At 47.9% G+C, this 25,707-nt stretch overlaps 4 protein-coding genes across 14 annotated transcripts; all 4 read left to right on the top strand.

Moving 5' to 3' along the window:
- The first annotated feature begins 1,646 nt into the window (after positions 1-1,646).
- Positions 1,647-12,523, top strand: LOC118508005 (facilitated trehalose transporter Tret1). 3 transcript variants are annotated; one of them, XM_036047388.1, is made up of 6 exons: positions 1,647-1,932; positions 8,428-8,566; positions 8,690-8,821; positions 9,821-10,006; positions 10,072-10,316; positions 10,377-12,523. In XM_036047388.1, the coding sequence occupies exons 2-6, from the start codon at positions 8,461-8,463 to the stop codon at positions 11,148-11,150; spliced, it is 1,443 nt and encodes a 480-aa protein (XP_035903281.1). In that variant the 5' UTR covers positions 1,647-1,932; positions 8,428-8,460; the 3' UTR covers positions 11,151-12,523. The 3 variants fall into 3 exon arrangements, with proteins under 3 accessions (XP_035903281.1, XP_035903282.1, XP_035903280.1); XM_036047389.1 differs by having other exon boundaries at positions 1,652-1,729; XM_036047387.1 differs by lacking the exon at positions 1,647-1,932 and adding an exon at positions 3,397-3,706.
- Positions 12,524-13,059: 536 nt separating this feature from the next.
- LOC118508004 (facilitated trehalose transporter Tret1) lies at positions 13,060-19,273 on the top strand. 8 transcript variants are annotated; one of them, XM_036047383.1, is made up of 6 exons: positions 14,537-14,692; positions 14,786-14,862; positions 17,370-17,504; positions 17,584-17,739; positions 17,811-18,062; positions 18,134-19,273. In XM_036047383.1, the coding sequence occupies exons 3-6, from the start codon at positions 17,384-17,386 to the stop codon at positions 19,051-19,053; spliced, it is 1,449 nt and encodes a 482-aa protein (XP_035903276.1). In that variant the 5' UTR covers positions 14,537-14,692; positions 14,786-14,862; positions 17,370-17,383; the 3' UTR covers positions 19,054-19,273. The 8 variants fall into 8 exon arrangements, with proteins under 8 accessions (XP_035903274.1, XP_035903272.1, XP_035903277.1 ...); XM_036047381.1 differs by lacking the exons at positions 14,537-14,692; positions 14,786-14,862 and adding an exon at positions 13,060-13,231; XM_036047379.1 differs by lacking the exons at positions 14,537-14,692; positions 14,786-14,862 and adding an exon at positions 13,431-13,562 and having other exon boundaries at positions 18,134-19,272.
- Positions 19,274-19,847: 574 nt separating this feature from the next.
- Positions 19,848-22,927, top strand: LOC118508006 (facilitated trehalose transporter Tret1-like). Of its 2 annotated transcripts, XM_036047390.1 has the most exons (4): positions 19,867-20,635; positions 20,698-20,839; positions 20,957-21,112; positions 21,172-22,927. In XM_036047390.1, the coding sequence occupies exons 2-4, from the start codon at positions 20,779-20,781 to the stop codon at positions 22,374-22,376; spliced, it is 1,422 nt and encodes a 473-aa protein (XP_035903283.1). In that variant the 5' UTR covers positions 19,867-20,635; positions 20,698-20,778; the 3' UTR covers positions 22,377-22,927. The 2 variants fall into 2 exon arrangements, with proteins under 2 accessions (XP_035903284.1, XP_035903283.1); XM_036047391.1 differs by having other exon boundaries at positions 19,848-20,839; positions 20,936-21,112.
- A 139-nt stretch (positions 22,928-23,066) lies between these two features.
- On the top strand, positions 23,067-24,766 carry LOC118508007 (facilitated trehalose transporter Tret1-like). Its single transcript, XM_036047392.1, has 2 exons — positions 23,067-23,300; positions 23,369-24,766. The coding sequence occupies exons 1-2, from the start codon at positions 23,261-23,263 to the stop codon at positions 24,733-24,735; spliced, it is 1,407 nt and encodes a 468-aa protein (XP_035903285.1). The 5' UTR covers positions 23,067-23,260; the 3' UTR covers positions 24,736-24,766.
- Positions 24,767-25,707: the final 941 nt, after the last annotated feature.

Here is a 25,707-nt window from a genome sequence, read left to right as displayed (position 1 = left end):
CTAGCCGAGTACAGAGCAGGAAAGAGAGAACGACAAATTAAGCAGGGAACGCAAAGAGCAGACGACGTGGTCCTGAGTTTGTTTGGTTTCCGTTTTATACCGTACTTTAGACTTTTTTTTTATCTGCGCATTACCCTTTAAATTCCATACCCTTGCTTGAGGCTTAAGAACCGGTAGTCGAAGACAAAAACTACACCACGTATTGCGTTGTGTTTGGTAAAGATGTCGTCATGCTTGCCTCATAACCGGCTTTTAGCGGACTTCCCACCTTTATGTACAGCAAGAATTGGTTCTCTCTCACCATGACGTCATGGAAAAGCGTTTTTCCACACCTCCACATCGAGCGCCAATTTCCGGCCAATCGCTCGCTCACTCTCAGGAAACCCCAATGTTGTACACTTCGCCGAATCAGAAGAAGTTTGTTTTGGACCAGCGTGCAAGGACATTTGGAGGTGAGCGGTCTTCTGCTGGATAGCATCCGGATTGCATCATGTGACGGGCCATAGGGCGGGGGGGGGGGGGGGTTAATAAAGGGCACACCATTGAGGGTAGAATTTCATAAAGGTCATACGAAAATGTCGTCACGTTTTTCCAGGACTATGAGGATGGAGGTAGTTCTGCCCAACGCTGGACTGCTGCATATAACGCACAGCGATCGCCGTTTCCTAAAATAGATCTTTCCAACCGAGTTTTACTGACCATTTCAAGTAATATCGTACGCATTACCAGATGGTGATCGGCCCCCGATCCGATCGCAATATATTATTCATTCGATGATAACCTTTTAGGTTCGGTCGGAAAACATTCCGACTGCATTTGCACGGCAAATTAAAATTCAATGGCCGCAGGAAGGTGGCGTCGTTGCGCAATGGCAATGTCAAGTGTAATCGTTGCAAATAAATTACTACCACATCTGGGAGGTTCAGTAGATACGAGGATGTGTATTTATTTATCTTTAATAGATGATTAATCCCCACGAGTGTGGTCTACAGCTAGGAAATCCAAGACATATGCATTAGTTCTATTCAAACGGTCCTGAAATGTGCCATACTCACCGTCATACTCACTCATGATTCTATTTCCAGGACCATTAAACCTTGCAGCAGACCGACTTGCGGGAAGATGACGAAACGTTTCCCATTCAATAGCAATAACACGGCCGATATGGTTCGGGTATTCCCTTTGCCCCGTGGTTTCGTCTTGGTAATGCATTAACCAGGCAGCACGTGGTCGCGTACGCAACGGCACAACGACCGAGTAAGGGAACACCGGAAGCATGCGTATGTCGAGCTCTGTTGCTGCTGCCTTCCATTTATCATACCCCTCTTCGATTAGACGTTTGATTGAGCCAGGCTGGGTTTTCGGTTCGGCAAGCTAGGGACGAATTCAAAACATAACACCACGTGAGAGAGGAACTACATACGCCGACCGAGAAAAGAAAAACTCCTTATGCATTTCTTCCCCTGAGTACAGCCGATATGTCTCACTCATTTTCACCAAGGAAACGATCGTGAGAGCGAGTGAGAGAGAAAGGCACCTAGAGAGAAAGGTTGACGTCACGTGGAGTTATGCTGAGAGACGTGCCGTTCTTATGTACGCGCGTTGCCGGTTTCCCTCCAGATTGTTTGCTGCGTGGGATCCAGTCCAAGGACTATCACTGGGGCGGACGGCAAGACCTTCCTTCTGTTCCCTCTTTTTTCGAGGCGTAAAAATCGATCATCCATCCAGCGTGAGTGAGTGTGTATATATTTTTGGGGTTCAGTGTTTAACTGGCTGCAGAATACGACGGGACGGTTAAAAGCTAGGCTAGCTTCAGCGTGAACAATCTAGGTGCGCCGTGTGAAAGTCCGTGAAAAAGTGCAACGCAGTGTTTGACCAGGTGTACAATCGATAGCCGTTGCGCCCGACCCACTCACACACACACGAAGATCGGTAATTTGATGTCCCTATTATGCAACAATGTTGTCAGTGGCCGTGCTGAAGCTTTTTATATTACGATTAAAACGATAGTAGTGATACTATAGTGGTGATACACAACGCAATTCCTAGTTTTGGACTGACAAGTTGATGGATGTAGAATGAACGGTTGGTGCCGTGTAGCCGTGATAACAGCTTGCCGGACAGATCGAACCTGGAGCCGGAACTATCACTACTGGGGTGGTACAAGCGTACAAAACAAACGATTGTTGATTAGAACCGTGATGACGCGCTCCAGCGTACGCTGGAAGTGGAACAAGGAGCGAACCGAAGGGACCTCTTAAGACACCAATAACAAGTGAAAGTCATTCGGTCCGCGAAAAGGGACGTACGCGTAAATGTATGTCCAAAATAACAAAAAGTTTTCTCCCACAAGAGTGAGCATGGTCTCACGGCCGGTCCACCGTTGAGGGGAACGCTGACTCTGTGTTTGGTTGGCTGTGCGCATGTGCGCACCAGCCGGAATCGGACGACTATCGTACGCGGATTCGTGGCGTGGTGCTATATGGGGCGTTGTTGTAGAGGCGGGAGGTTTGTATGTAAAACCCGCGGGTGCTCGCAGGTTCAATGAAAGGACCTGGTGCGGTGACCTGTTGTACGCATGTGGTGGTGATAAACCTGTAGGAATGCAATTACGCACTCGGGCTTTTTTTTAATTTTCATTTTTATTTTATTTCAAATTTAAAAAGGCGGGTCGTGGTCACCAAAAATTTTACCTAAAACTTACCTAAAAATCAAACTGGCCGGTTCAGGAAAAAAACGCCTGCAGTTCTCCCATCAAACCCGTTTCGCCCTCGGAAACTGTTAGCAAGCCTCCGAAAATGTCAAACCTCGGTTTAATCTAGTTGATCGAATTTTCACACCGAGTTCGGGTCCAGGACCGGATTGAACCGGGTTGCAAAAACCTGTCCCAAAAAAAAAAACAGAAAATACTTTCATTCTCATTCGTTTACACGCGCCTTCAAATCGGCTTTACTGGCCGAGGTAAAGCCGCTCACTGCAAATAGTATGACGCGTGTTGTCTCACGGTCAGAGTCACAAAGTCAGAGAGAGAGAGAGAGAGAGAAAAAAAATGGTTAAAATTTAAACAGTAAAATAAATAAAGCCACGTTATCATGGTACATTAGGGGATGATTTTTCACGCGCACAAGAGCGAGAGAGAGAGAGAACCTGTGCAAGCGAGCGTGAGAGAGAGAAGGCGTTTCGTTGGAGGCTGGATCTTGCACGATTATTCACCAAACGTCTTTACTTACATCGTCGACCCTGCTCTACTACTAAGGGCACGATCGCGGATCGTTAGTATGCGGGGAGATAATCCTCCTGCCAGTGTGCGTGAGAGAGACCGGTGAGTTGGAGGCAGGCGCCGTCGCGGATGCGATTATCATATTTGAAGTGTCTGCGTGGGGTAACAATCGGATCGGATCGGGCCCTGGCCGCGGGCGGAGGATGCGACGCGTCCCCGAAAAACGGTTACGTCGACGCAAGCGAGCGAGCGAGAGCACGACCGCCCGGCTCACTCTAGCCGAGCGCCGGCTGCAATTTCTTGTGCGCCACGTTCCGAGACGATTTAATACCGCTCGAACTCGCGACCGAAACGGATCGTCGGTCCCAGGCAGTTGGCTGTGTGTGTGTTTGTGTCCTTTCCGGCAAAAAAGAGGATCTTCCAGCAAGGGAAAGTGATCGTTAGTGTCCTTGCAGAGTGCAGAGTGTGTGTGTGTTAGTAGACAAGGTATGAACCCTTCTGCTTGCGCGTAATGTTACGACGGTGTTGTCACCTCGATCAAGCTGTTGGAGTTGAATGGCCTCTCGTTTGAATTATGTAAAAATCGGTTTACAGTCGAGTGGCTTGTGTGCGTGTGTGAGGTAGCATATGATTACAAACAAAGTTGTCCCAATCCGGCGCACATGCTAATAACCGTAGGTCGAACTGTTCAGTACTCTTCCTAGTGTCCGTGTTGGGAAGCGAATGCCAACACGAGTTTCAACGATGTTTCAAGAGGATTTAGAAAAAAAAAGATTTTCTTCAAGTAGGCTTGTTAGGACCCTAAAACAGTTGGTGCCACTAGACACAAAACATATCTTTGCCCGCATTTCTATTTCACGCCAGCTGCTGTGGCCCATGTGGATAATGACACTTGTGTTATCTATGTGTATGGCGTTGAGTGTCAGGGACAGTTAGAATACGCACCCGTAAAGGAAGCAAAACAAAATGCCTTTTATCATGGCCTGCTGGTGTTTTTTTTTTGCTGGTCTCTAATGGAGACGGAATGATGGTTATGATAATGATGTAGAAAAACAGGCAAAACAAATGCTTAAACAAAAACGATTCTCCCATATGATGGTGCTGTTGCATGATAGAGCAAAAATTGGCGACATATACTGGCGACAGACAAACCCGTACTTGATCGTTTTTCAATTGAAGGCTCATCTTGCGTACAGACGAACGCAATTGAACGCAAATTACTCCGCGGAGCGTCACGCTGGGTTGAGGAAACTCGGATCAATTGACGTGCAAACAGGGCAACAGAACAGAAAGCAAAACGATCTTGGTGGGTACATTAACTAACATTAATTGAGTTTAAGTAGAATGTTTAAAAGAAATGCAACACGAAACGATCGTTAAGCTACTTAGCTCACACTTAAATGCAAGTATGTCCTCGATCGAGAAGCTCTCTGTCTGAAACGTCGAAACTTTATCGACACGACCCCAAATCACCCCTGGCGAGGTGTGACTTGACCTTCACTTGTGCCTCAGCGCCAGACCAGAAGAGGGAAACGAACTGGAGGATCGTCATGGAGGGGTGTTTGATAGGGGGCATGAATTAAGTAATCACACGGTCCAGCTGCTTCTTTTCCTCTTCTTTCGGGAACCAGCGGGCATTCGACACATGTAATTGATCACATTGCGTCTTATCACCCGGTGAGTGAAGTATGCGCGCGTGCAGATAGCATTGTTCATGCGATGCGTGAATGAAGGCGCCCAATCTTTCGGTGGGTTTCGCCGGTAGGCTCCGAGATAGTGCAGCCGGGAATCGGAGATGTTTCTCGATGCTAGCTGCCGGCCAAAGCATCGACACTGATAGGCGTAACGTCAAGAGCACCGAACGCAGACAAGCCGGACAAATCTGGAAAGCAAAAAGGGTGAACCCCGCCGAACGACCTTTTATCCTTCCAGCTTAGGCCGCGTGGCCGCATCCGCACAGTACCTTATCGGAATCGAACCGAAGATATCAATTGCCCAATTAAACTCCTGTTTGGTGGAGCGTGATCAGCATGCGTTTCTTGCATGCTTCTCGGGCACGATAAAGCGAGTTTCGGATGCAGTGACACAATTTTGTCCCCCGGCCCAAAACTCCCCTTTCGATAAGATTCCGTTGATTCATGAATGAGTTTCCAAAGCTTCTGTGGCACGCAGCAATAAAAAAATCCTTGATTTGGCCCCCACGTACGATCCGCCTTCCGCGATTAGATCTGTCGTCCAGAACAAATTAACGTACAACAAATCGTGTTGTGTCGGTGCAATTGCGCTTTGCCGCACGGTGGGGTTATCAGCCGGGTTATCTGATAAGCTGGAGCCGGGTACCTCCTATCAGTGGCCATTATTGGGCGTTGATGGGCAAAACGGTGCAGGAGGCAGTTTATGTTCAGGACAGTAGGCAAATAGATTAGGTGGTTTTTTATTGCAAAAAAAAAGAAACTGGATTCATCGGGATTCTCGGACGATTCAAGCTGAGTGACTCTGGTCGCTTGCTCTTTTGCTAGACGCTACCAAAAAAACAACCTCCTTCACGTATTCGAGTCGCGAGAAATATTTTTAAAAACCTCGGTTCGCAAACTGTAGCACGAATTGTGCACCGCACCAACCGTTTGCCAGGTGGAGGGAAACGCAAGGCAAGATTATGTAAGGCGCTGTACCGAGCCCGGTCGTTCTCGGTTTGGATACGGTCGGTTTTGCAAAAATAAACCAGGAAGCGATCCTAGCTATCCCCAATCGATCAACTGCCAAAGACAATTGGCAGTGGCCCTGAATGGTGGGTGAGTGAATGAATGTAAACAATGGCCGCACGAAACTATGCAACAAACGTACGCGTCGGACGGTGTTGTTGGTTGGTTTTTATTTATATTTGAAATTTTGTACACGAATTGCGTACGGTTTTGGTAGTTAGTTGCACCTTGTAGGCAGAAGATCCTCGGTAGCTCACAGAGGGAGGAAAGTCACTCAATCACATGAGTTTCCCAAAAACAATTCCCATCAGTCGTACGATACGCCACCCTAACTCCTGGCCATTTAATTGCATCCTTATCAACTGAAATGCATTATTTGCCTTCAGTGGCCAAGGGCACCACACTGTCGCCATTCCTTTGCTACTGTTTGGCGTCGAAGGCAGCCCATCTTTCTATCAACAGACCATCATGCTCATCATCAAATTAATAATAATTACAAAACCGCACCAGCTGATAAACATCGGTGGCATGAGCAGCGAAAAAAGGGAAAGGAAACAATAACACACGGCACGATTTGCATACGGCATTGGGACTTTCCATCCTTAGCGTCGCGAGTTGATCAAGTCTGCAGTAAGCTGTAAATGCGTTTGTACTGTCGGGGGCGGGGTGTGTGTTACAAGCGTTACAACCCACAAATAACACAAACACGAGAGTCGGCCGAATTTTCCTCGTCATCGGTGAAAACTCGTGAATTGCTGCGACTGACTGGCGAAGGTCACACCAAGGACACATTGCATGAACCGGGAATCAAGGGCCGGATGCGATGCCCGGTTCGTGTGCCGAACCACATCATTTGCGGACACGAACGGCAGCAATTCTATCACCGGCTCATCTCTTCATCACCAGCTTTTGCAAACGGTTCGACGTGTAGAGTGAAACCATTTGTCCTTAGTTTTTTTTGTTCGGCCAGTGCGTCACTAGTGACGATGGCATGGGCCTGAAGGTGGGTTTCAAGTTTCGACGAGCAACGGGGAGTTATAAACGCGATCATATTACGGATGCTCGGTAAAGATGGGTTGGGAATGCAGCCGGACTTGGTTGGTGTTGGAGCATGCTAGTTTAGTCGTCTGTTAGGCTGCTTATTGGGGAGCGCAATATGGATTAACTAGTTCCTTAGCGATTTTATTTTATGCTGATTAGTTAGACAACTTCAGCCGGCTGTCCGACGATCGATCGACGAACTATTTTTGTCCCTTTTTCCATATTTCCACTTCCGTTGTTTATGTGTTTAGTGGGGCGTTTAGGTCGTTTGTCATCTTCAACAGCTTCATGGTCATCTTACCAAATCGCTTAGAACACTCATGAACTCCTGGTTCACGTATAGGAAAATGTTGTTGGATTTTGAGAAAAACATTGAACAGAAAGTTACCAGGACTGGATTCATAAAGTGGAGTGTTGCAATCGTACAATGGAACATTGGATTCAGTTTACGTTTGCGAAGATTTTTTGAGTTAAACCGATTCGACTGTGAATGATCGGGAATGGTAAACACAACCTACAACTGATGGGCAAATAAACGATCAAATGATTCAATTGTCAGGGTTTGGCAGGGTTAACTCCATTAATTCGGCAAAAAATTCACACCTGACTGTCCATAGTCGAATGGTAAATCTCCCCAAACTGAATGGAAAATTCCACTACATGCTCGTAAAGTGCCAGAGCAAACTTTTCGTTCAGAAAATTCTCCTGAACGATTCAAAAGTTCCTTTATATGGGTCAAAACCCCCTACACTTGATTCAACAGGCCGAGGAAATGTTAAGGATCCATCAAACCTCACCAATATCTTAAGAACCATGGACAGTATTTTTACAAGCACAATTACCAGTTTAATTCGATGTGATATTCTAATCAATCAGCCCAACCCACCCAAGTAATGTGCCAGTTCGCCCGCCGCAAGTAAATTCCATCCATCAACACTTGATTGATAGCCGGGGCCGGGCTCCAAACAATCCACCGTCCAATTGGCGACCAGCAAAGGTATGGCTGCGTGATGCAAAAGTGCATCAAAACAATTTCGCATTAGCGGGCCGTCCATCGATGACGGAATCGATCGGAACCGGCACGGAAATGCAACAAACCGCTTGGCCCTTGGGCGTCCCGCGTTTGTTTGTCTTACTTTTATTGTTTGGCCTTCCGAGGCTGGGCTGGCTTGTGCTGTGAATTAATGGACACATGGTGAATCGTGCAGTGTGGCGCGTTCGTGCCGCGTGCAGCACGTTTCACAGTTCGCTGATGCCAGTGCAAACGCATCGAGCCGTACCGGGCGGACGTGTACGGTACGAGCGTTTAAATATTGAATTTTCACTTAGCGGCACAGAAACGCAACCCATTTTCCCAAACCCCCCTAGGATAGTGTTACAAGATGGTGGGCAGAACGGTGCACTATTTGCTTAGCAAAAAATGCTTATGGTGTTTGCTGTTTCGTTTCGTTCCCGTTTCAACAGCCCGGCCCGAAGAGAACTGAGTGAGCGGTCAACATGAGCAGCAACGCGCCCGGGGCCACCAACCCCATGCTGTACGATCCCATCCCGGAGGGTACGGGCTCCACGTCCAAACGCAACCAGTTTGTCGCTGCGCTCGGAAGTAAGTAACGGCCAGTCACGCCAACGTCCTCGGCACGCACCAATTGAGCCGATTTTGGGCGGCCGGTATGCGCCTGGCTTAACAAGATAATGATGATCCGTAACAATTTGGCTTCGTTTGCAGTTTGCATGGCGGCCGTGAGCGGCGGTACGGCCCTGGCCTGGACTTCGCCCGTGCTGGCCCAGCTCGTGCCGAAAAACCACAGCGACACGAGCGGGTACGAGCGTGAAAGCTTCCTGCTGACCTCGGACGAAGGTAAGAAAAGGTGGACGGGATGCACTAGCTTTCCCGTACCATCGAAAGTGTTTGTTATCAGCAGTCTTATCACCCCTGAAGCCCAGCTAAGGGTGGGTCGTAAAAAGGCTCCCACGGATTCCCACTCTTTCTTCGATTGCGGCGTGTGCGCGAGCACCATTGGGGAGGATTATTTTTAATTGGGGGAATTTATGACCTCTTGCCTACTGTAAATCACTTGAATTACGAGAGCGGAATGGGTATTACGGATGCATTAGATAGCTATTACCGCATGGCTTCCGTACACAATCTTGTGGTGATTAAATGATTACTTTAAAAATCCCTCATTATTGCATACATTCAGGAGCATCCCGAAGGTAAATGGGGGTTTAGGAAAGACTTGTTTGAGCTCTAACTTTTTCTTTGTCTTTTGTGTTGGAAAGTCCCAAGTCCGTGAGCCCGTCCGGCTGCTAAAGTTCAACCGGTTCCAGGCAACCCCCGAGAAACTTGAGTCGAACGTATTTGCATTTCTACTGCCTCGGCATACTCGCGTGCCCAACTGCGTACGCGCTGCGCAAACCGAAAACCGGGAATTGCGACAAGCGTACGTAACTGTCTGCGGTTGGCTGTGCAAGATAAATTACACTTTCATTGGAGGTGGTGCACGCTAATGCATCATCATCCCCAAGTAGGTGCAGATATGATGCATTTCTAATGGGGCTATGCAAGCATGGTTATCTTCCAATCAGGCTGCGTTATCGATGAAGAGGCACGGTAACGCCGGCCTATCATTAGTTGGCCCGAGAGAGAGAGAGAGAGAGAGAGGGAGAGAGAGAGAGAGTGTGTGTGTTTCAAGGGCGGCACTAGCCCAAGGACTAGTGGTGAACCGATTTGCTAAGTAAATATTATCATAGTTCAAGTGGGGTCTCTTCAAACGGTAATTAGGCGCTAACGACCGTCAGCAGCACTATAAGCTACGAGTGCTAGAGGAACTAAGGATAAGGTTTATTTCCTTTACAGGATCATGGGTAGGCGCTTTCCTGGCAGTCGGAGCATTCCTCGGTGCCCTTCCCGCCGGATACCTGGCAGAGAAGATCGGTCGCAAGTACACCACGATGTCGCTGGCTGTTCCATATCTTATTAGCTGGGCATTGATCATTTTCTCCACCGGTGCTGGTATGCTGTACGCTGGTCGATTGGTTATTGGTAAGCTAAGAGCGCTAAGAGTCCGAAGAATTTCCCCTTCACTTAACCTCATTTTCCTCGTCTAGGTATTGCAACGGGAGCATCCTGCGTCGTGGCACCGATGTTCATCTCGGAGGTAGCCGAAACATCAATTCGTGGAGCTCTCGGTGCGTTCTTCCAGCTACATCTTACCGTTGGCATCCTATTCGTGTACGCCGTCGGCTCCTACACGCACTGGGTGACTCTGAGCATACTGTGTGCCATATTCCCGGTGCTGCTGATTGTGGCAATGTTTATCGTACCGGAGAGCCCGGTATACCTGGTGAAGAAGGTAGATCTTGCGCCTGTCTAACTCGAACTCGATTCTTAATTACCGCTATCCTTTTTCCAGGGCCGTCGTATTGATGCTGGAGTAGCGCTGAAGTGGTTCTGGGGACCGAATGCCGACACCCAGTCGGCTCTGCAAACCATCCAGTCCGATCTGGACGCTGCTTCGGGCGACGCCAAGGTGTCGGATCTGTTCACCAACGCGACCAACCGTGCCGCACTGTTCATCTCGCTGCTGCTCATGTTCTTCCAACAATTTTCCGGCATCAATGCGGTCATCTTCTACACCGCACCCATCTTCCAATCGGCTGGCAGTACCATGGACCCGGCCGTCTGCTCCATCGTGGTCGGTGTGGTGCAGGTCGTCATGACGCTCGCCTCGTCCGTACTGATCGATAAGGCGGGCCGTCGGATACTGCTGCTGCAGAGCAGCTTCATCATGGGCGCGTGCCTGATTGTGCTCGGTGCGTACTTCAAGATGCAGAACGACAAGGTGGACGTATCGAACATTGGGTGGCTTCCGCTGGCTTCCGTGGTGCTGTTCATCATTAGTTTCTCGCTCGGATTCGGCCCCATCCCGTGGATGATGATGGGTGAGCTGTGTGCGCCGGACATTAAGGGGCTGGCGTCCGCACTGGCCGTAATGTTTAACTGGACGCTCGTGTTCCTGGTGACGAAAACCTTCGGCATGATGCAGGACATGCTGGGTTCGGACTGGACGTTCTGGTTCTTTGGCGCGTGGATGATGGTCTGCACGGTGTACGTGTTCATTAAGGTGCCGGAAACGAAAGGCAAAACCAACGCACAGATTCAGGCGATCTTGGGTGGCAAAAAGTAAATCGTTGCACTGCTACAGAGAGAGAGAGATAGCACGACATAATATATATATCTATGTGTGCGTCCGTTTCGGTTTGTTTAGTAATCCTTCAAAATTCCGTGTTCCGTGTAAAAGTGTCGTTAGGGAAAGAGGAAGTTTTTTGTTTTTCAGATTAGTTTAGAACGATTTATTTTAACGTGTTGTAAATATGTTTCTGTAGCACACTCTCATGCCCACTAGTAGTTTATGTATAAGCATGGTAGATCCGCTGTTGGTGTAACGTTGGTCCAACGGCTCGCGGCCACCAGATATCCTGTGGGGAAAACGGGGGCAAGGATGTAGAGTAGAAGCGGTAAAAGGTTTCTTGAAACGACTGATGGAAAGCAGGAAGCTGATAGGAATTTCAAAACCAGACGCTTGAGTTTGAAGAAGAAAAAAAAACAATATACGCCATAATAGTTAGTAAAGGAGGGAAAAAGGAATGTGAAAACTGTGAGTGAGGACAGTGAGCTTCAGGTTCGCTTCTGTTTCTAGCCGCTGGGGTTGTGCACTTGCAGGACGAGGCTACCAGTAATGGAGTTTGTTGTTGTAAGAAGTATGCTAAGTTTTAAAAGCTAAGTTTAGATTTGCGTTTAGGCTGCAACGCGTTATTGTTCGATTCGTTCAGCTTGATGGGTGTCATTTTGCCAAAACGAGGTAGCTTACTACGCCAACACCCGGTCCGCAGGTTCAACAGTTCCTTGTTGTCAATTGTTTTACAAAGCATGTTCAACAACGAAAAATTTTATGCAAACCGTAGGCGATATGTACGCTATCAGTCAGTCTAGCATATCAGACCACACATAAAGACACAAACATTCATTTTGTCCAAAAAAAAAACCCCAACTTCCCTACCAATGGTACAACCAAACCAGAGAACCTCGATCGTATCCGGTCTTTTGCCGCAAGCAGCTCGTGTTTTTGGGAAATGTTCATTCTAGAAATTCTGATACAGTGGGCAGAACACATAACAAGATTTCGTTCCATGGTGCCATATCGAGTAAACAATTTACTGAATGTTTAATAAAACGCCTCAACAGCAGCTGCACTTGGTAGTGCTTTAGTGTATTAGGTGGAGCAATATGTATAACGTGGCGGGACTCATACTGTGCTGGCTTTCGACGGCTCATGTAAACACAGCCATCCAGTCACGTGCTAGATCGCCTCGAACCCTTCCATCATGATCATTTATTCCCACCGGATGGCGGAATGGCGATGGTGGTGTGTGAAGCAGTAGTTTTATAGCACTATTCGAACTGGCCATAGCAAAGAGGAGGAGGTGTTGTACATGAAGCTGGCAGGCAAAAAACTGCAACGAAACAGGTGCAAAATATAATCATATTTAACCGGTGTAATTTTGATGTTTTAATTTACTTTGTGAGAAGAAAAAACGCTTTATCATGCACTTGCCGTTAGGGTTTTTAAATCAATCGCATTGAAACGAGGCTGGTTAAAAGCAATCGCCAACCGTCGATCGTTACGCGACGGATAACGTTACGCGATGATTAATTGCTCAGTTTATATTTGTCATTGTTTGCATACGATGGTAGCCAACAAACCACTTTTTATCTCTTCTTTTTGCTAAAATTGATCCCTCAAACCCCCTAGGGAACGATTCCGTTTCAAATTACTACGGTGCAAACAAAATGAAACAACTGCTCGAATAACTGCTCGAACAAAAATTCAAACTACTCCCATTACCCGTTAGATGACGCCACTGTCGGGCGCAAATTTTCCCAACCGATAAAACAGTGTGGCGTGACCGATAGACAAGGACTACCGTTGCTTATGCTGCTGACTCGCGTCAGCAACCGGTCCGCTACATTCTTGCACGCCGCACTGGGCGGTGTCGGCAAGCAGCACAGAAGCATTTTAACAAATATTAGTCACAGAAAGCGGAACGCGTGCGACCGCGTCCGAAGAGGTGTTTGCATTGTGATACTAAAATATCGGTCAATTCATCACCGCATTGGTGGCCACCATTACGACGCCACGTTTCCTGTTTTTCACGTGTATTACGGCTAACCACTCTGACTGTGGTCCGGTTGTTGTATTTGAATTTGGTAGTGGGATTACGTATGATACAAATTTCCTTAGCATTTTTGTTTTTTTATTTCGAATGGTGTTAAAAATCCAAAAAGTCTAGCAAAAGGTTTGCTTAAATACACTTATCATCGGTCGTAACAATTGACTGACGACAGCGTACATCCCTACTACTGCCCTTTTCAATAACTTCCTGATAACGTCAATTTGTTTGACTTCATCCCGATCCCGACCCCTGCTTGCTGGAGGCTGGACAAGAGTTCATCAGTGTGGTGCGATAAGCTCCGGATCACGGATCTGCTCTTGGTGGTGCCTGGTGGTGTAGATTGTACACTAGAATTCGCCAATCGTGTAAGAAGAATCGTGCGCTGGGCTGCTTGTGAGCATGTAGAACACCTCCGGAGGTTAATAGATCAGTGTTCTGTATGGGAAACCAAAAAAATGAGTGAAAAAATGTGGGAAAAATCCTAGAAACAGTGTGATAAATAAACATAAACCCTCGCTCGTGAAAAATTATCTAATCAAATACACTTCGCCACAACAAAACATTCCATATGGTGCTCAAGTCTCTCCATGCGCCAGTCTGTTGACTTATTGATACAATGCGACGCCTATTGCTATTACTTTTGCACAGTGTACTTCTGCATTGCAGTCAGTTGATTGGTCCTGACATTACCAGACCAGGAGTTGGTTGGTGTTGATACACATCTAAAGATTTACCTGCAACTATTCCGACACATGACACATTATCAACGATCAATGATTCGAGTTGCCCCCCACGAAAGGTCACGCTTGACATGGATGCAATTTTTAAACACCCACCGCCCCCCAAGCCGGCCGGGTGACAAAACACGTGTTGGTATTAATAATCGGTCCATCGCGGTAATTTCCCTGCCAGCACTCTCGCCAGCGGGAAGAAAGAAATGCTCGTTAAGCGAATCCAGGCGCTGTGGGAAAAGCCGGGAAACTACTTTTGTTTCTCCGTTCCCGACACGACGGGTGATGGTGGGTGGGATGGTATGGTAAAATAGTAATATAGTTGTAAAAAGCTTTTTTTCTGCCTCATCATCACAACACAGACGGACGTACAAACAGAAACGGGGCTGTCGCGTTAAGTGAGCCAGCCGCTTTCCCGCTCCATCGTTCGTGGTCGTTCTGATAAGTTGATTAAGTCGCTGCTGCACTTGCAACGATTGACTCGGGCTCGGCTGGCGGAAGTTGGACCATGCATCAAATTTGCATGCCCGTTCCAACATTCCGACGGGCGAGCGAGATTATCAAACGCGTTCCCTGCCCGTGGGCCGAGAGCAGCACTGGTGATGGTTAGTGCTGTTCGAGCGATCGGAATTAACGGACGGATTAGGGCGTACGCGCGTGGTTACACGGTTGGTGTTGTATTGTTTGTTCAGTTGCTGCGTTCGAGCGAGTTGTTGTAGTTGAACTTGAAAACAACCGAGTTGGGGAAAAATGGTTCCACAATGGTAAATATTGTTGTTTAGGAGTGGTGCTAAAATTGGAGATGTCTTATCCATCGAGCCATGATAGCGATCGTCTTTGTATGATCATCTTTCCAGGCTGTGTGTTAGTTTGACTTCGATCTAAGATGTACGACCCAAGTGCGCTAGAGCATACCGGAAGCAACCGTAAGACAGTGAGTGTGTGAGAGTAAAGAACAAAACTGCCCTCTTACTGGGGGTTTTGATTGTGAAGGCCAACTGTTTTGTTGTAGCCATTGCTAAAAGATTACTTATTTTCGGTTGAAGTGCAACTGCTTCGAGCTGCACAAACAACCGCCTTTTGTTTAACCATCCACTATTGAATCATCGGGGCACGTGTTTGCTATCAAACGCAGCGGAAGATACCCATCAGACACTGGCGGTTAACAAGCGCCACGGCGAGCTTTAAGGTTTGAAATGGGTGGAAAAAACACTACAACAATGCATAATAAGTTTGCAACTGCAGCCTTATGCACTGGCTGATCGTGTTGGGCTTTGAACAGGCGCAGCTGATTCATATGCGTACCAGTGTTGCATGGGCGTTGTTTTAGTTGCAATTTAGCATGCAAACAACTGCTTAGTGTGTCTGGTCAATATTTACCCGTTTCTCACTTAATTTTGTCTTATCAAGTTAGAATTTTTAACTTGTTGCGATTGTTTTGAATGTTACGCTAAACTCAACGTGCTTGGCATTCATTCATTCACTTCAACAGGCAAAACTTGCCCCGTATTTGCGCTGAGTAGCTCCAACCAATATATGAATGGTTTTATCTACCCATTCAACAAACGCTCTTCAGTCACATATCTTCAAAGACGTACAAACTGTTGGCAATTCTCTTCCTAGATTTCCTAGAGAGTGATAAAAAAAATAGGAAAAGAGACTCAGTTTCCTCCTAGTAATGTGTGCTGCTTATTTGTTGCATTTTATTTGAGCAGAATAAGCTAGTACTAGCTGACTGACGTTCCTGCTCTGTTTGCTGCATGCATCGGAAAATTCCTTGATCCAAAGACGATTTGATGGACAGCAGTCAAGCGTCAGGGATTGGTTTGTTTAAAACCGGACCGGACGATCTAGTCCATGATCATGGCCTTCCACTGGGATCTTTGCACAAATAAACAGCACCTTCTATCAACTACCAATCGTCTAAATCTAGAACCTTAATTTCGGCCGGTTTGTCTCAATGTTTCCCAACGTAAATTGAGGTTTAGCATTTTGTTTATCAAAACTGAGCATGAAATCCTACCACTTCCGGTAGCGCAAGCTTCCTAGCGGCACACCAACCTTCACGTTGACCGATGACATCTGCCTGATGATGCGCACCTGCGTAATGGTGGACGGTGCCGCGTGTGGCAACGTGAGCATGGCCAAAGAAAACAAGCGCCTAATTAAAACGCTGCTAACGCACTTGCCCACCAGTGTCGCGTAAGAGGTGCCAAAGCTATCAAATAAAGTTGCCTGATCGGTGATAATGCGTCCGAATGCACGTGCGTGGTGATCGTGCCCGTCCGTCGTATGTTGTTGTTTGTGTTGAAAAGGTTGAGGAATCGCTGCTCGAGGAGGTTCACGCTTAAACGAAGCTCATCCCTTTTGTCGACGTCATTTTAATCGTTCTGTACACTTATCGTTCCGTTTGCCGGTAGGACAGTTGCATTTCACGGTCACCTTTGCTGCCGGGTGTTGTACGGCCCAATGTCGCCCGTTCAACGAACTACAATAGCTCCTCGAGTGCATCGATTCGATAAGATTGATTTCCTTGACGTGGAACGGTATCCCGTCCCGGGTGTGTGTCTTTGGAGTGGTGCGTTTTAAAACGGATGAGCACAATCCGGCGCGAGTTTAGTCGTGCTTAGCCGGTGGACGTTGGTTCACTACTCTTCAGTGAAGATTGAGCGCGTCAAACGAGACGACATCCATGGCTAGTGTAAGTGTAGTGAAGAGAAGGAAATGCTGTACAAAAGATCTATTATTCATGTTATTGTGGTGATGGCAAGCGATAATAAAGAGATAGGCAGCATCGCGAACAGAGGCCGCACAATAATCGTCTCAATCTCGCATCAGATTGAGTTAAAGCCAGAACGTGTGTCCTGCGTTGAGCCTTCGAGGGAAATTTTCTACGATATTAGTAATATCTAGCCACGGGTTTTCAGATCAAACGTTATTGGCTCTGTGTATCAGAACTTAAAAGTCACAGCCCGCCGCAAAAATATCGAATCGGATAGGAATGCTCAAGTGTGTCGCGCCCGCACGCTGCTCACAACCCATTGTGCCACTCCTACACGCTGACCACAGGCTGAATGATAGTGCCGGGGGGGCCTGTTGACATAAATCCGGCGACATGCTCCTTTCTTCCGTCTGTGTCGGTGTGTATGTTTATGTTCAGGGAGTTCCTTCAAGTGCTACCGTGATTGCACCGCGCTCAGTGCGCCGTATTTAAGAGCACCCGGATAGCCTTCCTACGGCATTTCATTCGATTCCTGACATTGACCGGTGCGACCAGTCAGGGCGCGACAAGTTTCGCACTCGATTGGAGATTTCGCTCTCATTCTCATATATAAATATTTCGGGAAGGTTTCCGTGCAGTGCTTACCAAGTTCTGTGATCAGAAGAACTCACCAAAAACCGTATTAATGATCTTTCTGCTTGTGTTGCTCACCGTCACAGGGACACAGTGTTAAATGAATCCTGCTGAACTCAATCAGTACCAACCAGTCGCTACCTTTGAGAAGCTCGAAAGCTCACATTTCTACAAAATGGAAAAGGGTAGTCCATCGCGCCAGTTTATGGCTGGCATTATCGGTAAGCATCTCCCGGTGATACTATCGTGCCTGGGTGTTAGTTTGACGTTCCTTCTTTGGATGATTTCCTTCGCACGCAGTAAACCTGGCCTCGGTTATGGTTGGCACCTCGCTGGGCTGGACCTCACCGATTGGGCCAAAGTTTGCCTCGAAAGACGCCACACCGCTCGATTCGATCCCGACGACATCGGAAAGCTCCTGGATTGCATCCTTGGTAGCCCTTGGTGCACTGATCGGTAAGTGGGTTGTTGTGAGTCGTCGCATGACAAGGCGTCTGACTGACCAGTCTTATGTTGTTGGCCTTTAGCACCTTTCATAGCTGGCCCGCTAGCGGAACGGATTGGCCGCAAGTACACCCTGCTCGGCAGCTCGGCTTTCTTCATCGTGTCCTGGGTGTTGCTGCTGACGACGCAAACCGTTATCCAAGTGCTAGTGGCTCGCTTCCTGCAAGGTTTGGGCGTTGGCTTTGTGATGACCGTGCAGACAATGTACATCGGAGAGATCGCCAGCAGCGAGTATCGTGGTGCGCTCGGATCCCTTATGCAGCTGTGCATCGTTAGTAAGTATTCTTGGAGATTAAATTTCACTTCACTTGATCACGCTCTCATCACTGATCACTTACCATTCTAGCCGGTATTCTGTACGTGTACAGCATCGGCCCGTACGTCTCGTACCACGCGCTACAGTGGGCCTGCCTGGTAATACCGATCGCGTTCGATGCGACCTTCTTCTTCATGCCCGAAACGCCCGCCTATTACATCTCGAAGGGCGACAAAGAGAAGGCCGTCGAATCGTTGTGCTTTTTGCGCGACAAAACCGTGGACGGTGTGCAGGAGGAACTGCACGAAATATCGACCACCGTGGAGGAGTCGCTCAAGAACAAGGGTACCGTGCTGGACCTGTTCCGCAATGCCGGCAACGTGAAGGCACTGATCATCTGTGCTGGACTGATCAGCTTCCAGCAGCTGTCCGGCATCAACGTGATTCTGTTCTACAGCCAGAACATCTTCGAAAGCACGGGCAGCAGTTTGTCGCCGGCCGTTTCTACCATTCTCGTCGGTGCGGTGCAGGTGTTGGCGAGCGGTGCTACACCACTGATCGTCGATCGACTCGGACGCAAACCGATCCTACTAACGTCGGCCGGCGGCATGTGCCTGTCGCTCGGTACAATGGGACTCTACTTTTACCTCAAGTACGTCGAATCACCGTCCATCGACAGTCTTGGCTGGTTGCCCATTATGTCGCTCATCTTTTTCGTCACGGTGTACTGTATCGGGTTTGGGCCGCTGCCGTGGGCAGTGCTGGGGGAGATGTTCCCGGCGAACGTGAAATCGATCGCTTCGTCGATCGTCGCGTCCACCTGTTGGGTGCTGGGCTTTATTATACTGCAGTTTTTCTCCGACCTTGACAAGGCCGTCGGTTCGCACTGGTCGTTCTGGATCTTTGGCATCCTGTGCGGTGTCGCGTTCGTGTTTACTTTCACGACGGTTATGGAAACCAAGGGACTTAGCTTACAGGAGATTCAGGACCGGCTGAACGGTAAAGCCTAATGAGTTGGTAGTGGTGCTCAAATGATTGTTGATGTAGCGTTACTATATGTTACTTGCTTCGCTAGGCCAGTGTAGTAAGCTTTCCAAAGCGCACCAAAGTGATACGTTTGTTAGGGAACGACGCGCTCACGCTCGTGTTGACATGTATTGTGTTACTTTGCTATTATTGTGTTACTTTACTTGAATAAAAAAAAAGTATCTGTACTTGTAAGTAATGGAGGGCAGTTGTGAGTGAATGTTGTATTCGGAACGAGAAAAGAAATCAGTTGGATAAGTGGTTAACAGTTGTTGTGAGACAGTTACGCGCAATACATCTCAAGGGACACTGTTAACTCTTTAATGGGAAGGGTGATAAATAATATTTATGATAGACTAGAAAATATCTAAAAATGTGAGTAAAACATGTGAAAGGATTCTAGATATGCTATTAAAAATTAAAATAACATTAAAATTAAATTAAAACCTTAGAAAATGCTATTAAATTGTCAAACGGCCTGGCTGTTCCTCAGAGAAATAAAAAATACTATCAAAGCTTTATTTCCCTCTAAATTGTAAAATAAATGTAATATTAACCTTAATACACCTTTCTATTTGAGTAAAAAATTAATACACCTTGACAAATTATTGTTATAGTAATTGATATCGGAGCTTATATTCATAAAAACACAAATATAAGAAATATTATCTTAATAGAAAAAATCTGTTTTTACTGTTTAGAATTATGTTATTCTGAATTATTTAAGTTATTTTATAGCACTACTGTTAAACTCCACAAATAATTCTTTCAAAAAATTACTAACCTCTCCCAAACGTTAGCCCGACGCACAACGACCCTTTTGCGAGAGCTTTTTTTCTCTCTCTAAATCGAAACTTCCGACAAAAGCTCTCTCTCACCATTAGCAACCATCCAAACCGCGCGAGCTTTATTGTGGCTTTAAACCCCGCCGAAGCGTGAGCTTTTGTCGGATTCAGATTTTGTTTAATTGTTTCTTTTTAATGTCCTACAAAAAAAATGAAAAATAAACAAGCATAACTCTGTTCAGCGCGATAAGACACTGTAAGTTATCTGGTGTAAAGCATGAGCAAGCCCATGGCAGACACAGAAGGAAGGCACAGGCCTCTTTTTTTCGCGACATCCTGAACAGCGCAAGCAACAGCAAAAAAAAACAGACGCGGTACAAATAAACAAAAACTAAACAACGCACGGACAATTGGTGGAGGCAGCGGAAGATTAAGCGCGACACAGTGTTGGTTGCGTTTAATTGGTAATCGGTAATGAGCCAGCGCGCTGGAGTAGTTACGATCCGAACCACGTTGGCGGTGGTCAGTCAAGAGCCTGAGCTCTTTGAAGTAAGACGCACCGGAGGAGAGAATGTTCTAATCGGTTGTGTAAGGTTTGATTGAATAAAGTAGTGCTAGGGTTTGGAGAAAAGTTGGACGACGATCGTTGCTTCTTGATCGTACTGATGCAGGTTATCCAACTGGCTTGTTAGTGAACTGTTTTGGTGGATCGTGCATATTAGCGTGCTATTGTGGACGTGTGCAACGACGTGATAACTAGGTGTTCAACCTGATCGATACTGTGAGTTGCCGGAGAAGATCGTCTTTATACACTAAATGCAATAGATGTGTCATCGTCCTCAGTAAAAGTGTCGTAAGGTGTAAAGATACCGGTCCAGCAGTGGTCTTGAGAAGACATCAATCACTCATCTGTCCCTTATCGCCATGTGGATCAATGGGATTGCATTTTTGCGCAACAAGTGCCAGTATTTGGCCGCTATTTTGGGTGAGTGTTATGACCGGGAACAAATGACACATTTCATTCCCATCCCCCCCAAGAAAAACAAAAAAACAACTATGCTGTTTTCCATTATCTACTAAGCCTGAAGCTCACTCGTTACAGCGAACTTGTCCGTCGTCTGTACCGGGTGTGCCATGGGCTGGACATCGCCGGTCGAATCAAAGCTTAGCCATCCGTGGATCTCACCCCTATCGACAGTCCCGACCGATGCCGAATTCTCCTGGATAGGTTCGATACTAGCGCTGGGCTCGTTAGCTGGTACGTCAGCGATCGCTAGTCAACCACTCCCAACCTACTGACGATTCCGATTCCCACAGGACCTCCGCTAGCTGGTTACATCGCACATCGTTTCGGACGGAAAATGGCCCTGCTCGCGAGTGGTGCCCAATTTGCGGTAGCGTTCATCCTCTTCGTAACAGCGCACACCGTAGCGCAGATTCTGGTCGGCCGTTTTCTGCAGGGCTGTGGAATCGGCTTTTCACTAGCCATCACACCACTCTACGTGTGTGAAATAGCTACTGCCCAGCGTCGCGGTGCACTCGGCTCGCTACTACAGGTTTCGATGACTCTCGGCATGCTGATGGTGTACAGCATCGGCCCGTACGTTAGTTATGCCGCGATGCAGTACATTTTGCTTACCGTCCCAGTGGTGTTCTGTCTCGCCTTTTCCCAAATGCCAGAAACACCGCACTACTACGTGTCCCATGGACGGTACGCAGACGCATCCCGATCGCTAGAGTATCTGCGCGGTGAGCCGATCGAAGAGCTGCAGGATGAGTTCGGTTCGATACAGCGCTCCGTCGAGGAGTCGATCCGCAACCGTGGCACACTCGGCGAGCTATTCCGCGACCATGCGAACCGACGGGCACTGTTCATCTGCACCGGCATTATCGTACTGCAGCAGCTGTCCGGCATTAATCCGGTACAGTTCTTCACGCAAACCATCTTCGAAAAGACGGGATCGTCCGTTAAACCCGAACTGGCGAGCATCATCATCGGTGGTGTGCAGGTGGTGGCGAGCATGATAACGGTCCTAACCTTGGACAAGCTGGGACGCCGCCCGTACCTGCTAATCTCGTCCGGTGGCATGTGTTGCGCGCTGGTCGCCCTCGGCACCTACTTCTATCTCGAGACGCAGCGCGTGTCTAGCGGCCTCTCGCTTGACCGGCTCGCCTTCCTGCCCGTCCTATCGCTGGTCGTGTTTACCGCATCGTTCTGCCTCGGGTTCGGTCCGATCGCGTGGCTTTTGATAGGCGAAATGTTTGCACCCAACATCAAGTCATTCGCATCGTCGATCGTTTCCAGCACCTGCTGGGCCGTTGCCTTTTTCGTCCTGTTTTACTTCAGCTCGCTCGATGCGGCCATTGGCACGCACTGGCTGTTCTGGACGTTTGCCATCTGCACGGCCGGCGCGTTCCTGTTTACCTACCTGTTTGTGATCGAGACGAAGGGCATGTCGCTGCCGGAGATTCAAGCACAGCTCAACGAAACCGCACCGGTAATGATCAGCGATAAGCCGTGAGAGGTTGGCCGGAGTTTAGCAAATAGTGGCGGCTTGGCGTTGATTGCTGACAGTCGCTTGCGCGGCTGATGAGGAGTTGTGGATTAAGGACACTTGGGAATTATCGGCATCGTCAAAGATTTGTTAGTGAGCACTTCGGCGAGTAGTATCTGCTGGAGTGTCTGTCTAAGAAGGGCCAATTAAGGTGAAGTGGTTTAAAGAAACAACGAGAGCGAGAGCTGTTTCCGGCGACATGTTGTTTTGGATTAGTTTTAGCCGGATAGTCATGAGACACATACTTGCACGTAGACATCAAGGATCGCATTGTAAGAGTGATTGACTCCAATCCCACCATAACTGTCTTCCGTGCTAGGTACTGTTGAGCTTCCCAGTAATTGTCTGTTATAAAAGACTTACCAGTGCAATAGTATATTAGTGTATCACATTCTTGTTGTACTTCTGATGTCCAGGCCGGTCCCAAGAAAATGTCTTTAATCGTGAATTAGCTCCCTTTGGTATCACCTTATTAAAACTCGCATTATAGGAATAAAATAATAACAAATTCTACCACACAGCAAGTCCCCCGACAAGCGTACGATACGATGACAGTTGCATGACTATTTCCAATGCCAGTTGCAGGCCACCTTCGCACGACCCGCTCAAACTCGGCAAATAATCGATTGATGCATTGCTGCAAACTTGTCGCGCCACTTCTGCGCCCGTGTTCGATAATTTGTACAATCTGTGCAATGTTTGATTTGTGTGCGCCCCGCCCGTGCCTAGTTCCGGTGCGCGTCATCCGGTATAAAACCGTCGAACACACACAAGCCCGACCGTTTAGTACGTAGTTTAGTGTTTTAGAGCGAGTCTTCAGTGCCAACAGCAGCACAATTGGCTATCGGACTATGCATTGGCGTTACTGTGAATTACTAGCCGGTGCAGTAGGTAGGAATGCCATATCCATCTTAAGTGCTCATTGACAAGAACGGACTGTGCTTTTCCCGCTTCCATAGCAAATCTTGCAACGGTTTCGATCGGTTGCGGTATAGCGTGGCCTTCCTCCACGTACCAGAAGCTATCCGATCCCAACCTGGAGGACAATCCATTCGCTGAGCTGTTGTCCAAGCGGGTTAGGATGTGGTCCGAAGCGGCTCTAGCTATCGGTGGCCTAGCAGGAACGTTGCTGGCTTCCTGGATCACTCGCCATAAGGGGCCACGTTTAGCGCTGCTACTCAGCAGCATCCTGTACATTGCGGCTTGGCTACTGCTCATGATCGTTAGATCGATCGCAATGCTGATCGTAGCCCGTACCATTATCGGCATGGCTAACGGTTATGTGCTGCTAGTGGTGACACTCTACATCGGAGAAATTGCCAGCGATCGGTACCGAGGAGCGATGGGGTGCTTCATCCAGATCGGCACAACGCTTGGCATCCTGCTTGTGTACTGTACCGGACCGTTCGTAAGCTATTTCGCGCTACAGGCCATCTGCTGTGCAGTTCCAATACTGTTCGGGACGCTGTTCCTTTACATGCCCGAAACACCGCACTATCTGGTACAGCGGGGACACAACCAGCGGGCAACGGAAACACTGATGTTCCTGAGAGGAGCCCGCAATGCCGATGAAGTCCGCGCAGAACTGGAAGAGATCCAGGAGTACGTAAAGCGGCGTGACGGGGAGGATGATGTCCCGGCACGGACAGTTCACCATCTGAAACGTCTGCTGACAAACCGTGGCAATCGTAAGGCCCTGCTGATCAGCTTAGGATTGGTGCTGTTTCAGCAGTGGTCCGGCATCGACGTCATCGTGGCAAACAGTGAGCTACTGTTTGCCGAATCGAACGCATCGCTAGGCCCCATCACCGGTACAATTGTGCTGGGTGTGTTACAATTGCTTTCCAGCTGCCTAACACCGCTCTTCATCGAACGTACCGGACGTCGTCCAATCCTGCTGGCATCATCGATCGGGCTAGCGATCGCGTTAGCAACACTCGGCACCTACTTCATGCTGAGTCGTCATGCCGTTCCGGTAGCGTCCATTCGCTGGTTACCACTGACCGCATTGGTTGGCTTCGTGACACTATACAACGGTGGGTTCGGACCGGTTGCTTGGGCGATCGTGATGGAGATCTTCGCCCACGAGCTAAAACCGATCGGTGTGACGCTGAGCGTGCTCGGGGCGGTACTGTTCGACTATACCATTTTGCAGCTCATCACCGAGCTTACAGCGGCAGCCGGATTAGATTGGGCGTTCTGGATGCTGGCAACCATCTGTGCCACAGCTGGCGCGTTCTGCTGGCTACTTGTGATCGAAACGGGCGGCCTGAACCTGTGCGAGATACAGGAACGGTTGAGTGGTGTCAAGACGGTCCGGTTATGAAATCCTGAGCCACCAATGCAGATGTGTACTAGCGGCGGCACTATCGTTTCACATTGACATTGCCGTACGCGTTGTAGGACGCGTTGATAAGCACTGTTTTCTCTCAACCCCGTTCGTTATGAAAACAATGCATCATCCCTCGGGGGCCCCACCACCGTGAACAATGTAGAGCTGGTGACAAAATTGTTTCGCGTGGATTTTGTTTATTTACGCACCACAAACTCGTACCCAGGGCTGCCCTACCCCGGGATGGTTCGGTCGTGTGGACAGTGATGGCGCGATAATGTGTGAACGTGATGTGTACAGCATTACGGCGGTGACGGAGAGCGTGAAGCCGGCTCCTGTTGCATGGCGTCCTTTTGGACAGCGGCAAAGAACAGTAAACATTACGCAAGCCGTTGTTGACGGTTGCTCGTTGCATTGTTCACCGGGTTCCACGTGCTCGCGATTGCAAATGCTGCTTCCCGCTGCTTCGGCGCGTTTCGAACTGATAAGACTGTACCGATGCACTGATGAGAAGCAATCTTCAAAGTTGCGTTCATCTGTCGTAACATCTGAGTAGTAAATCTGATAACAGAATTGAATAGCAGCTGATCATCGATAATCGATTATTTAAAATCGTTGTAACAGTTTGTACTTAGAATAAAGAAATACTTCAGCAAGTTTGTCAGCCATTGTGTTTCCATTTCCTGATGGGAGCTGTAGTCGGTACTACAGAGGAAGTAATTCTTGAGAAGAATGAACGAGTGTGCACTCACTGTACTCCTTTTGTGAGTCCTTTGTCTTCCCATCGTCAATCAGTACCGTGTCAATGTGCTGAGAATAATAAAAAATCACACAGCGGAGAACAATGACTTATTATTGTGAAATTACTTCACTTTTAATAATTTGTCACAAGCGCATTTACTCATCACTGTTAATTGACAGCGAAACCGTTAATTTAAAAACCTGTTATAAAACGACTGGGAAGAC

Source organism: Anopheles stephensi, chromosome 2, assembly GCF_013141755.1.
Source record: "Anopheles stephensi strain Indian chromosome 2, UCI_ANSTEP_V1.0, whole genome shotgun sequence".
NCBI classification, from domain to species: domain Eukaryota; kingdom Metazoa; phylum Arthropoda; class Insecta; order Diptera; family Culicidae; genus Anopheles; species Anopheles stephensi.
This window is presented reverse-complemented; position numbering and strand designations above follow the sequence as displayed.